Source organism: Cyprinodon variegatus, unplaced genomic scaffold (genome assembly GCF_000732505.1).
Source record: "Cyprinodon variegatus isolate N-32 unplaced genomic scaffold, C_variegatus-1.0 Scaffold23, whole genome shotgun sequence".
Lineage (NCBI taxonomy): Eukaryota > Metazoa > Chordata > Actinopteri > Cyprinodontiformes > Cyprinodontidae > Cyprinodon > Cyprinodon variegatus.
The window spans coordinates 1,774,373-1,789,071 of record NW_015150476.1 but is presented as its reverse complement, the minus strand read 5'-3'; the positions used below and the strand labels follow the sequence as shown (position 1 = coordinate 1,789,071).

Below are 14,699 nucleotides of genomic sequence, written 5' to 3'. Positions count from 1 at the left end.
GAAATCCCTACATTTAGGGGGAGTGTTGGCCTAGTGGTCAGAGCAGTGCGCTTGTGCTCTGAGAGGGTTGCAAGTATCTGGTTCGATCTCCATAGCCTCCACTCTGGGTTCCTGAGCAAGATGCTCATTGCTCCCCGGGCGCCACACAATGGCAGCCCACTGCTCCCCAAGGGGATGGGTCAAAATGCAGAGAATGAAGATTCCCCACTCTAAGACAATAAAGGTATTAACATTACATTACCTTTGTTGTTTTTTTTTTACCTGCGTATTTGTTAAGCAAAATATTTTGTTTGATTTCTTTATATTTTATTCTAGTTATTGATGTAGAAAAAATTCACTTCTATTTATAGGGTTGAATTCAATTAATTGCTCCGGCTTTGTTCGTAAAACTTGTTTTGGTTTTACCATTCAAATAGAAGTATAATAGAAGTATAACACTCTACCTAGTCTCTACCCAGTTTTGTAACTTGCCTTTTTGTAATTATATGTAATCAGTCTCTTACTGTTCATATTTCGAGTGCAGTGAACTGCGGGTCTGAACTTGGCCTTAGACCCATCTTGTGTGTTCACTGGTTTGAAAGAGACCTCCTCCTTTGATAGCTGTTTATTCAGGTCAGATAGAGTGAGATGGAGAGACACAAAGTAAGACAGAGATCCCACACTGCTGAACACCAGATTGGCCTCCCATTTCTCCTCGACAAGCTTTTCAAAACTCTTCTTTCAGTCCTTTACCAGAGATCTGTTTTCTTCTTTCCCTCTAATCCGTCCTTCTGCCCATTTAGAGGTGAACCGCATAGTGTGAAAGAGAGAGAAAGTGTTATTGTGAGCTTGATGGCTAACCCTTGCCCTTTGAAAAGGCAAACAGGGGCAGGATAGCATTACCACTGGCAAAAAGAGACCTTAGAACAATGGTGTTTTCTACCACTTTATTAACATTATAGAGACAAGTGCAGCATTGCTTCCTCTGTCACTTCTCTGTCCACGTTTCATCCCATGAGACAGACATCCAAGCAATTAAAGGAGAAAGAGGCATGCTGTATAATGGGGCTGCTAAGGGTGAGACAGGCCACTGCAGTGATGGTAATTATAGCCCCCCCCCCTGCACTCCTATTAAAGTGTTTATTATCCACAAAAATAACAAAAACAAAAAAAACTGTATGGATTAAAAAAAAAAACAGCGACGTTATGTTTAGATAACTAGAAGAAGGGGGGGATTTTAAAGAGTTCACAGCCTTGTGAATTTCCGTGCAGAGCGGTATGAGGTGAGCGGGAACAGTGAAAAGGAAAAGCAGAGGAAATATGGAAGTTGAAAGCATAACAAACAAGCATAATGTCTGGATGCAAACTGGGGAGTGTGGGAACTATGCTGGAAAGAATCTGATGAGGTGTGAAGTGTGTGTGAGAGCGAAGCATGTCCCTGAGCAGATCTGGTGTCATTGTGTTTTTGTAAGGAAACAAGGCCATTAAAGTCCTTCCGACACCAAAGTCATCTAAAACCTTTTCGCTTAAGAGACACTTTTTTGGGGGAGAATAACACTTCTATGTAACAGCGGCTAAATAAGCCTTTTCTGGTTTACTTTTTACATCTGCCATTTTATCGAAAGTGTCTCTGCCATGCCACCTACGTTAGAACTGTAGCACCTCTCAAAACCTCATAGTGAGGACTCAGGAAGCAAACCGGCCTTATCGGAGGCAGACACACAAAGCTGCTCAGCCTGTAGGATGGCGAGGTATGCATAAGTGCATGCGTGTCGGTGTGTATGTGTGTGTTTTTGGTGGAGGGGGGTGTTGTTGAGGTGGGAGGCACTTCCTCCTATTCTTTTACTGTTGAAGAGTTCCCATGAGCGCCCCTGCCAGGAGCTACAGTGTGGCCTCAGCAGGCTGAGCCAGCACCAGTCTCGCCTGCATGACGCCATCACACACACACTCTCACAGCTGATCTCAGGCGCTTCTGCAGCTTCTGTTATTCTGGACACTCGGCACTGGGCGGCAAGACAAATGTAAGTTGGGTGAAGAGAAGGAATTCGAAAGTGGAGGACTTAAAGACTTAAAGACAATAAGTGAGACACAGGGAGCTGCAGTTTGGAAGAAAGTGACTGAAAGCTGGCAGAAGTGAATATAGATTGATGTGCTTGAAAGGGAGACAGTGCAACTGGAGGTCAGTGGCAAAAAGTCTGAACAGAGGAGCATTTTACCCAAAGTAAACGACGAAAGGATTCAAGTTTGGTTGAAGATTCCTGTCTAAATCACCTTAACTGGACTGACTGGAAAGTCCAACATTAAGGTCACCGCATCCTCCCTTTTGGAAGCTGTTATGATGATTCACAACACCCTCAAGTCCACTCAGCCATCAGAAACCAGCCACAGGAGAACAAACTCAGCTGCTCAAAGAAAGCTGTGGCGATACTCCGGCTGCAGAGGGGGCACCCAGGTGGAAACTCACCGACGAAGTGTGTGCGTGTTGACTGCTGACCTAAATGGTGGAGAGGGTGGAGGGAGAGGTGGTGGTGGTGTGATGCACACCATCCACGGGTTGTGCCACCTTTGCATCGGATGCAGGCTGCCTCAGGTGTGTAAAAAAATGAATAACAGGAAGAGAGAGTAAAAGGATGGAGCAGGGTTGATGTTAAAAGCTGCATTAGCTGTTTGCTATCAATCTGTGTCGAACCATATAAACACCAGTGCCTAGCTTTTATTACTGCACTGAGTCAAATGCACTTTTTATAGTCTTTCCACAAGTAAATACAGGGAATCCGAGGGTGTATATCCTTTAAGATGGGAGAACCAGTCCTGTGTTTTTTAAAATTATTTATATCTAACATTGTGAAAGAGAGATTTGATGGAGGGAAAAAGAAAAATGAATGCATAACAGAAATGGTACAAACTATTAAAAAAGAGCCAAGGAGTAAAAATCCAAGGGAAAAAAATGAAGATAGAAGTTAATTGTTTCCAATCTAAAATGCTGTTGCAGCTTGAGATAAGGCTGATGTCACATGATCGAAATATAGCAGTGCATGTTGGTTATTTTTGCACCATAGCAGCTGAAAATATCTACTCAGATAACATTGTCTACTCACGTATAAATATATTACCATGAAGAATTAATTTCATTTAGTCTGTTTCTAACTGTCAACGGTTAATGTCTACCCTTTCCTGCGCTGCTGGAAAGTAGATAAGACCTGTTCTGTAATCATCCGGAGATTGGCAGGATACCTGCTCCTCCCTTCATACAGCCATGTAAAAAAAAATCATGTCTGAATACTGTGGTGTTGGAGCAAGAAGGACACAGTCACAATGCTCAGTGACATACATTATGTAAATGAGCTTGGAACTTTTTTATTTCTGGATGAATTCTTATTCTACAAAATAGAGATTTCTATTCCTATATTGGAACATCGATTTCTCTTACGCTTGTAGTTGTTCCCAGAAAAACAGATAAAACGTCTTGTTCTTTGATGCACTTTTTCTAGAGTGCAAAAAAATAATAATGATAAAAGTCAGAATAAGTGCTTTGCATCTTCACAAATGGGAGTAATATAGCAAACATTTTAGTTTTTAATTGGATTTAGATCTACAAAATCAACCAAGGTTTATTAATACCATTGATATGGGTAAAAACAACTTTTATTAAAATTAGTTTGAATGTTTAAACCTGTAAAGAAACTCAGAAAAAGAAAATATCTGAATGTAAGATCAGTCACTAAAAGCTTGATCAGTGCATTTACCTCTAATATGTGGAGTCAACTTTACAAATAAATCATCCTTACACATTCTGTAATTGTCCTCTTTCCTGATGCATTAGAAACCAACCCCCCCAAAATGCTGGGTCATTAGTCTCACTTAAAAAGAAATGGTACTTTAGGCTATTAATTAGGGGGATTCTGAGGTAATAAACTGAGTGTGTACACAATACCAGATGATGACTAGAAGTTCATTTTTATTGGAGGTGAATGATTTATTTAATTCTCTCTGCTGCCCTATAATTGGTTTTGAAGTTGTGAAAGTTGGTGACGGACTAAAACAGAGTCATATGCAACAGACTGAAGCTTGCTGGAATATGTCAAAATAACCGGTATTCAGGGCATATAAAGTCAGCGGACTACAGCAAATCCATGATTGTACCCGACATTTTAGGGTCATCATAAGCTTGGGGCTTTGGAATAATCACCAAAAGCTACTCTATACAGTTCATAGGCAGGCTTTTCAGGATGAAAGCATACACATGCTCCCTACACATTATTAACAACAAACAAAAGAAAAAAAATGGGAATGTTTGGATTTTAGGTCGACAGCTTTCATCGGATGGGATGGAAAGTGAAATGTTTTTGGATGGGGTTGTGTTTACTTTGGCTCAGGCAGATATGAGTTGTTTGACAATGCGAGGAAAATAGAGATAGTGGGAAAGAGTCATAAGCTGCACTCTTGTATGTAGTGTCCAGACTTGATGCACTGACTGTGAGTTTTTGAAAATTGGAGGATATATTTATATTTTAAAATGACTCTGAGATTACTTTAATGTAATTTCTAATCTCAGTGCGACTTGTTTTTTTTTAATGTCTTTTATGGTCTAAGGAGGATGTAAACTAATCCATCATTTTTAAACAAGTAGGGAATTTAAAGTGAGAATAGAATCTCACGATATTCTACTTAGGCAGTCTGAAAACACTCTTCATCATGTGTCGTTCTTTAAAGTTATACTGGCTAGAGTGCTGTTTTAGCACATAAAATTTGCATTAGTTTAATGGAAGTCGCTTTGTTATACAAAATGGTTATGATCTAGATTCACTCTCTACATAAAGAGAAAATAATTGGGTTCTGTGTGTTATTAATATAAATAAACTAGTTTTACTTTCTTACAATGTGTAATATCAAGAATTTTCCAGTATAGGCATTTATTTTTAGATTCCCTAAAATCTTTAGTTTAATGTCTAAATTTCAAAGAAGCATACATCAACTAAAGCTAGATACATACAACCGCAGTTAACAAAAAGTAATTTCCTTTTAACTCTTGAGCTTTTTTCCTCTTTTCTCACTCAGCAAATTGCGTTCACTGGAATAATGCTACCGGGACAGTTTTAATAGGAAGCAGTTGCAGAAAACAAATCTACTTCATCATACTATAGGAAGGAAGCTTATTATTTTGTTTTTGCTTCCTGTAGCGGTGGGGAGGGATCGCCGATCACACTTTCACAAAGTGTGTGTGTTTTTGTGTGTGTTTTGCAGGTGACCATCCTTCGAGGGAAGGATGGATATGGATTCACCATCTGCTCAGATTCCCCTGTGAGGGTGCAGGCTGTTGATCCAGGCAAGTTTTACATGCTCATGTCAGTGTGTGTAAAAGTCAGCAGTTCATGTCCTGACCAGTCTATAAAATGTTTATTTGTGCCACATGTCTTGCAGTGGGGCAAAAAAGGATTTACTCTGCCTCTGATTCTCCTACATAGAAAGATTAGAGATCTATGATTTTGTCATGGGTACCTTACACTATGAGAGAAAAGTAAGAAAGATAAAATACATAAATTACACAGAAGGATTTGTAAAGATTTTTTTCTTAGTAAATTATGGAAGAAAATTAGTGTTTGGTTCCTCGCAAATAGCTCAGAGGTATAACCTTTACAAACCTATAACTTCCTCTTAAAGAATCTCTTCTGTCGTCTTTTATGCCTAAAATAATGGCACCCGCTTGAACTTGTTATCTGCAGAGATGGACACAATTTAGTTCATTTCGCAGGTTCCACTTTCCTTGTTCAGTGGTTTGACAGAACAAATACATGGCATGGAGATGATTAACTGACTCCACAATGCCCATATCTGGTTAAAGACAACTGTACACCACAGACAGACTTCGAAATCAGCCATGGTCAGCCTTTAAGAGCTGTTGAAGGACACTAGGAAGAAAATTGTAAATCTGCACCAGGCTGGGATAAGTGAATGAGAGCAACTGTAAGAAAATGGAATGCCTGGAAGACCATGGAAAAACTTCCTAGATCAGGGACCCCACACATGATCTCATCCTGTAGGATTAAAATGATCATAAGAATGGTGAGCACAAATACCAAAACTACAGAAGGACCTGATGAATGACCTGCAGAGAGCTGGGACCAAAGGCTGCCATCGGTAACACTACACCAAGAGGGACTAAAATGCTGCAGTGCCAGACGTGTCCCCCTGCTTAAACCAGTATATGTCCTCGATTGGGAGAATATCATGAGGTCAGACAAAACCAATGTAGAACTTTATTGCACAAACTCGTGTTTGAAGGAATAAGAATGCTGAGTTGCATCTCAAGAACACCAGCATGGGGGTGGAAACATCATGTTTATTCTGAAAGGAGGACATAATGACTGATCTGTGTCAAGGGAAGAATGGACAGGGCAATCATGAGATTTTAAGAGAAATACGTCCTTCCACCAGTGAGAGCATTGAAAATAATGTTGCTCTTCCAGCATGACATTACAAGAGTTTAAGAGTAGTCTAGCCACTCTTCAGACTCCGACCACATAAAAAAAATGTTGAGAGAATTAAAAATCTGATTTTTTCAACATTAGCAAACATCACAGCTCTAGAGAAGATCTGATGGAGGAATGGAGCAAAAATACAGTGTTTGTAAACCTGCTGAAGACCTAAAGGAAAAGTTTCCCCTCTGTCATTGCCAACAAGTGTTATGCTACAAAGTGTTACGTAGAATTTTTGTTATTCACCACAAGGTTATTTTGCACCATGATTTAAAAACAAGTTATTAAAAAAAATCCTAAAATGGAATATATTGTATTCGTTTTATGGAACATTGTCAGGATTGACAACAGAAACAAAGGTCTGTGGTCAATTAAAACAAATGTCCTGCTTAAATCAACCATTTGTGATGATATTTTGGGGGTTGAGTGTCGTATGTTAAAACATGAAAGTAAAATAGCAGCTGGAAAATCCAACCAGATCTATAACAGTTGTATAACAATATGACTAGCTGACAGTCTAGGCCAGGCATCCCTAAAGTCGGTCCTTGAGGGCCACTGTCCTGCAGGTTTTGGAGGTTTCCCTGCTCCATCACAGCTGATTTACATTGATAGTTGATTAATAGGCTTTTGCTGAACTGCAATGATCAGAATCAGCTGTGCTAAAGCAGAGAATCCTTTAAAACCTGCAGGACAGTGGCCCTCGAGGACCAACTTTGGGGATGCCCTGTCTAGGCCATCCCACGGAGCAGGAATTTGTTCTAACACTGCTATCAAAATAATATTATTATAAGCTCTCCTTTCTCTTTTACAGGGGGGCCAGCGGACCAGGCTGGTCTACAGCAGCTGGATACCCTCCTGCAGTTAAATGGTCAGCCAGTGGAGCAGTGGAAATGTGTGGATCTGGCCCATGCAATAAGGTAACCAGAATATAAGGGACCAGTTTACATTTAAGTCTCAAAAGCATATTGAAAACATAAACCAGCATGATAAACCAGCATTTTCCCATTACTTTTACTGTATTACCAAGCTAAAATTGTATAATAGAAGCCAGTTTTCAGTAACCTGACTCCGCCAGATAGATTTGCTCCGCATATCCATCTGGAAACCTTCCGTTGAAGAAATTTTGGGAAGGGGTGAAAATACCTGTTAGCTGATTGGCCTATGTTGGTGATAGACGGGCCAAATAAACCAATCAGATCAACGAAGCATATGACGTACTAACAGAGCGACGACGAAAACACAACCACAAGCCAGGCACAAGCCAATTGATAGATCAAACTCTTGCCGAAACCAGTCGGGAGAAGAGCAAAAACATCTTTTCCTCTGAGAAAAGCCTTCAGAGCAGTGTTTTGCTCTTCTTTCAGTGAAGAAATACTCTGTAATTCCGATAAAACTTGCTCGATAGCCACGCTAATGCTAGTTTCACCGGCTGAAGCCACCATGTTCTTTAGACTAAACTGTTGCGCTTCTCGTTGCGTCACACCTCAACCCGCCTCAAAGCCAACGCTGATTGGACGTTCGTTTGGTGAACGGCTCCAAATTTTCTTTAACGGAGAGTCTCCAGACTGATTTGCGAGTGAAACCTTGAAAGCTCGCGAGATCAGGATGGTATCACGAGGCTAAGTTTTCAGTGAGATTTACTTTAAAGGCTATAATATGTTGTGCATTTTTGTACAGTAGCTTGAGGCTTTTTATAGTTTGTGTGGACTATTTAAGAAAACTGTAATTTTATGAAGGCTTCTTCTGCTCCACATGAGTTTTTCCATTTATTCAACATTTTAATCTATTCTTTCACACAGAAATAGATGAATATAATTGCCTTCTTTTTCTATTTTAGAAACAGTGCCAATGAAATCACGGTGGTGGTATGGCGCACCGGTCCCTCAGCTAAGCCTAGTTTTGAAGGCCTCATCCATCGGCCCTCTTACAAACCTTCAACCTCAAACTACGATCCTCCCTCACCACCCACTCGCAGGCGGGCGCCAGATGTTGGCCCGAGCAAACCTCCCCCAGCTGTTCCGCCTCTCCCAGCGCACCACCGCCCTACTGCGGCCCGCAGGTTACTAGTGAACGGCTCTGAAACTGGAAACAGTGTTGGTGTGGGCAGAGGGACACTAGCGTGGGGAGCCCACATGGGGTCTGCTGAGGAACTGGATGGAAAACCTCGTCTCCTCCATCATCCTCCAACGGCCACATTAAAGGGAACCAGGGTGAAGGCATCCAATGGGGACAATTACATCATCCTGGCACCCATCAATCCTGGAAGCCAGGTACCACAGACTGGTGGAGGGCTGCATCTTTATCATCTTCTTCGTCCTCCTCATCCTCATTATGGTCATTTGTTGGCTCAACCTAGATATGTTTCCCTACCTTACATCCCTGGTGCTGATAGATAGATTGACTGTATGTTCAGTGTGTCCGTGTCTTGTGGATTAATACTGTTTCAGTGATTTATGCATGTTTTCAACACATTTCATGTTGCAAATATAGTTCATTTTCTCAGTGACTAAATATAGCTGTTGAAAATACAGTGTATATTCAATATTTGTGATATTTGTTTCATTACGCTCTACCAACCAGAAATAATTTTCCTTTTTGAAAATAATGCTGATTTGCATAATTTATCCAAAGATAACATCCAGATACATTATCTATGTGTCATTAATTACATATACATACATTTACATTTAAAATAAAAAATCCTAAAAAAAAAAATGCTTCTCTGAGGTATATTTAATAATATCAATTTTTGTATAACAAGCATGTACATTCACATGACGTGTCAGTTATATTATATACAGCACATACTCCTTTTTGCTTTGTATCTGAATTAAAGTTTTAATCATAAGAATGAAATAAAGCAAACCAATTAAAACAAAAAGACTGATCTGAATTCCTCAGCTAACAAAATACTAACAAACATGTTAAATCAAAAGATTCAGGAGGGGTTTAAAGCGCAATAAGAGGCCTTTAACTTTTCATTAAGCAAATCATTTTTTCATCATGCATAGGGCTCAGATTTTCCCTTACTAACTACTCTTTTTTCTTTTTTGAAGCCATCTGTGTGTTTTATTAGTTTTGTATGCATCCCTCTTTCTGTGTGCTTTTCTGCTGAAGGTTCATTCAGGGGATGAAAAGTGTGATGAGTCATAAGACCAGTTTGATGTAAGGAGATAAAGCGAAAAAAAACCCCAACTGAAATAACAAACTATTATATTCAAATAAAGTACACATAGCCTCAGGAAAAAAAGCTACATACGATCACTGTGCGCAAACCTTTCTTTTAAATACAGTTAATACATTTAAAGGAAAGGGGAGGAGAACTTTTTTTGAGTTTGTCCAAGTTAAAAATAACAGAGGCCCTTGAGAAATGTTTGTGGGATTACAAATAGAAAAAAATATTTCAGTTCGAAAAAATGCTTTGGGAGCTCAGAGCAGCTCTTCTGTTTCATTGTAGTGATACAGTAATGTAATACGTTCAAATATTGTATTGCTTCCCATATTTTACCTCAACTTCTACATAAACCGGATTAATGTATCAGGTTTTAGAAACCTGTATTTTACTTCCTCTACTAAATATTGTTTAACAGTTGAATTTAGGGACAGATCAGGAGGATTATTATTGCAAATTATGTCTAACTGCCTAAAGCAAATGATGATGAAACCCAAAACTGAGTTATCTGAACCAATAGTGACTAGTTCTTAGAATTATCAATTATGCAGTGTTTTAATTCAATTTTTAACCAATCTTTTATTTTACTTATTGTTATATGTTGCGGATTTTTGCTGAAACAATAAATCTTAGTTGCATTTCATCCTGTTTGCTTTCAGATATTGAGGCCGGTTTATCCTGACAACCAGGGTACATTAGGTAAGAGATGCGCTCTGTATTTTGTTTGTTTTATCTTTATGTTATTTTTTAACTGATGACTTCTTTTTTTTATCACTAATTTAATTACCCTATCTTTTTAATTTATGTCGGAGCTGCAGGTTACAACAGACTATACCCCACACGACAGACTTCTGGTCCAGAGAGTGGTAGTAGTGGTGGTGGGGCTTTTTCTGGGGGTGTTAATGCAGGTGGCAGTGGTGGGGGAGGCTTCTCCAGCCGAACTGGGTTCCTAAGACGATCTAACAACTCCAAGGCATCAAAAGGGTCCTCCACCTCCAATAATACTAGCCTATTTAATTACCAGCAGCAAAATGCCAATTTTGCTAACTACCAGAACTGTACGATAGTCCGCTCACATACCCCACATGCCAACTATGGATATGTTAAAGTCGCACCGAAGATCCTCATCTTTCCTATTTTTGTTCAGGTTAGTCATTCTTATATTCTTTATTTCTAAGTTGAACTCAATTCTAGTTTCTGTCCAATTTCTTTAATATTTGTCCCTGTCCTACACAGCATTTGCAAAACTGTATTACAATAGGTTTTAGGTTGTCATTTTTAACTTTTTCAGTAACATTCACAGTGATTCAGCAACTGTAAGGGCTGCTTCATCTTCTTGACTGTGTCATGTGACCAACTCGTGATCTCTCTTGCAGCCCTGTCAGCATAGAATTGTGGAAAATCAAAATCAAAATGTGTATTTACACATAAAAAAATAACATACATGCATGTAAATATTTACACTCCACCAAGTTAGGTTTACATGAAAACTCAGACTGAAATAAACTTATATATATATTTTTTTTATAAGGAAAAGTGAAAGTTCTCTGTCAGATCATTATTCTTATAAACACGCATGATGAGTAGTGTGTGATATATTACTTGACTGGGATTTGGTTTTAGTAAATGTCTAATCTAAAAGTAGTCTAATTCATATTATGTACGAGCAACAACAGATTATATGAATAATTATTAAATAAATAATTTAAATGTATTTGCATGTTACTCCTGTTTTAGCTTTAGCTGTGCTTTATTATCTTCGTGGTGAAGATGAGCACCAAATGACTGGGGTTGTTGCTTTGTGTTTAACTTGGCGTCATTGTTTAATTCAGTGTTTTGTCATATTATAGCACTATCTTTGTACAAAAGTACAAATATAGCATGTGAAGGCTGTTCCCTGAATTAAGCTGGCTAGCAGGAAATATATTTATGATGTGTGACAAGGATTTTATTTTTGACCTTTTTATTTTAGATGAACTTTCGAGTCAGGAGTTTGCTATTTCGGTACACGTTATGATGCAATAGCTGTTTTTTTGTTTTGTTTTAAGGCCATAGTAGCCTTCTTTATGTGTAAGTAAACTGGAGAAAGCTGTTAAAAGTGCCCATACAGGCTAAAGAAAAAAACAGTATGGTTTACTTTTTATTTAATTTAGGATTTTTACTCTATTTAATTTGAATTAATGTGCCTAAAAATGTTGCTGAATCTTATAGTAAGATTAAAAAACCCCAGAGTCAGAATTTAGGAAGCAGAGAAAATTTTTGTCAAGTCATACTGTATTTTTATTGCAAAACAGATTGTCCAACATATGAACACAAATACAGCCCTGAATAACCTTTACAATAATCTTGAAAGATTTCCAAGCTTACAGATTTCAGTTGCTGCTGAACTTAATCCCTTTTAAAAAATGCAAAACATTTTACAAAACATTATATAAAATCATGTGCAATTATAAATTAACATGCAATACTGACCATAATCCTTGTATGATATGAATTAGACCTATTAGCAGACATTAAAACAGCCCCTTTTTACACGCCGGACTTCAGAGGAAATTCCCCTCCTCCCACGTTGTAGCACTTGTGCATTTTTTGTGTCACACTTTGTCATTCTCAACCACACATTTTGCTTCTGTCATAACTCACTTTCTTTCTCAGTACAGCACTGTTAGTCGCACTGTCGTTTGTAAAATAAAAAAAAGGCTGTCTCTTTGTCTCTTTGCTGGATTGAGGAGTCATAATGGATTTGGTATTGTACATTTTCTATCAAACACTATTTTCTCTAAGAAAAAATCTAAATTTTCATTAAGCAGTGATGGTGGTTTAAGTTTTATGGTGTTTGATAAATGCGATACATACTGCTTTTTTTAGAGCTTAATTTTCTGTCTTGTTCTACTGCATCCAGCCTCTTGACCTGTGCAGCCGTACCCTCAACATATCGGAAGAGATGATTCTACATGAGAGCAAGCACCACTCTTTAAAGGTGACTCATATTATGGTATTATTGATTTATTGGTTTCAACATTAGGACATAGAAGAAAAAAGTGCATGTCTGAGTGGGTGAGATCTAAACAAATGGATTATTTTTTACACGATCAAATTCTTAAACTGGTATGAACAAAAGCTTTGCTAGAAGTAAAGCAACTTATGTATAAATTAACACTTTTGTGTTGTGGAAATCATTCACGTTATGAAGCCGTTTACAATGAGCATTAAAAGGGTTTTGCAATCATTAAAAAGAAATGGAGACACACATAAATCATTGTTTATATTAATGAATGCACAAATGGCTTAAATTTTGGAAAGAGTATCCTGTGCCATCCTGTTTTTACATGTCAGTGTGCAATAAAACTAATACATTTCATACAAACAAACGAGGATAATCAAGCAGAAAAAATTGTGACCTGTTCCGTCTCATTTAGCCAGAGCATTAGTACTGATCTAATTATATGAGTGGAAACTCAATACCTTTACAAAGTTTAAAATGTACTTTTCTGTCCTTGTTTCCTCAAATGGAAGTTAGTAAAGCATAGTTGGAGTAGATCATGTTCTTTGTAAAAAGAGTAAAATATTGGCTTATTTACTTACACTAAATATTTTTTTTATTAAAAACATTTTGAATAGATTTAGAAATACCAGTGATCCCTGGTATGCAAGCTGTGAGTTCTCATTTGGCTCATAAAACAAATATTTTGGTGCCAATGTTTGTCATGAGGGTGTTTCTCTCCACTCTGTTTCTTTAAACAGGCTACTATGCGCTCTGTCTCTGTTGTTGCAGCTTTATGAGAGTTGAGTAGGTGGATGTGAGGTGGATTACTGCTCACAGATATAGCCATACACTTCTATGTATGGCTATGTTATAACTTTTGTAGGTATAAAATGCTGTGCAAGGATTATGAAAATAATCCCAAAATACATAAAGAAATGTTTGTTTGTTTCCAAATGATCTAATTTCTTATCACGATAAACCAGACTAAATGTGAGATTAAATGTGTAATTTAGTCTGGCCCAGATGAATGAGACATAGGAAGATTGTTGATGAGAACAACCCGTTGTTTTTCAAACCATGTCTGTGCCTATTGGCCAGCACTCTGACCAATGAGCGCAACTGACTGTGGCATAGTGAGCGCGACAGGTGGGAGAGTGTAAACTAACAGCCTGTCTGTAAAACAGCGAATACATCCTTCTTAAAAATGAATGAGCGCAGAGCCTCTTCCTGCTCACGTTTCAACAAAAACCCCAAGTCTAATCCTTCCAAAACTGATTTCAAAGCTGAGTCAAACGAGAACTGTTCAATAGTTGTTGCCATCTTCCTTGTTGTGCTTTCTCCAGCGTTGCGTAGCTTTGTCGTCACGCCCTCCAAACCCTGCCCGCTTTGCATCCAAAAATTCAAAACACATCTCAGCATTGTGATTGGCCAGCCAGTTCTAGGGCCTGGGGCATTGATCGAGGCTAGACCAAACTCTTAAGCAAAAATGATTTTGGCCACTGGCGGGTGGGGCTAGTTCACTAGGCTACTAATTTCTAACATTTTTAGGGCTTTTATTTACATTTCCCATAAAAGTAACTTTGCTAAGATGCATCTTTTTGCAGATGATGCCTTACTTTATGTAAATGCTGACTTTAACAGGTCTTCTATGGAGATAAAGCTCCTAAAAAAGTGGAACTAAGATTGCAAGCTTGTACTTGCATGTACTTGGAAGTAGTGTTGCGCTGTGCAGTACAGGGCTGTGCAGTATCGGCCGATACCGTACCGATACCATCTGTTTGAAATTGATGCGTGTGTGTATATGAAGAACTGCATACTACTTGGATGTAAAATAATTGCCATCATGGCATTTGTCAAGCTGCTGCCTACCTCTGTGAAGCAGGAAAAAAAAGACAAAGTGAATCCAGTAGAACTTTTTATTGCCTACCTGGAATGGGTGACAATAGTTGAATATACTTTTGACTCTCAAAATGGTATCGGTGCCCTATTTCTCGGTACTCGCCGACAGCGATACTACCATTTTAGTGCCCTATCGGGTTTCCAATACTGGTATCAGTGCAACAGTACTTGTAAGAATCCTACTTTA

At 38.5% G+C, this 14,699-nt stretch overlaps 1 protein-coding gene across 5 annotated transcripts in view; it reads left to right on the top strand.

Annotated features, from left to right (window-relative positions):
- Positions 1–14,699, top strand: part of rgs3 (regulator of G-protein signaling 3) — a 168,714-nt gene that overhangs the window by 52,737 nt on the left and 101,278 nt on the right. For 3 of the 5 annotated variants that reach the window (XM_015392529.1, XM_015392460.1, XM_015392468.1), the window contains 6 exons: positions 5,224–5,305; positions 7,267–7,372; positions 8,293–8,725; positions 10,287–10,326; positions 10,446–10,774; positions 12,530–12,607. In XM_015392529.1, coding sequence (XP_015248015.1) covers positions 5,224–5,305; positions 7,267–7,372; positions 8,293–8,725; positions 10,287–10,326; positions 10,446–10,774; positions 12,530–12,607 — 1,068 coding nt within the window. Of the gene's footprint in view, positions 1–1,862; positions 2,570–5,223; positions 5,306–7,266; positions 7,373–8,292; positions 8,726–10,286; positions 10,327–10,445; positions 10,775–11,931; positions 12,374–12,529; positions 12,608–14,699 lie in introns of those variants that run through there. The other 2 variants (XM_015392452.1, XM_015392478.1) reach the window with 2 other exon arrangements.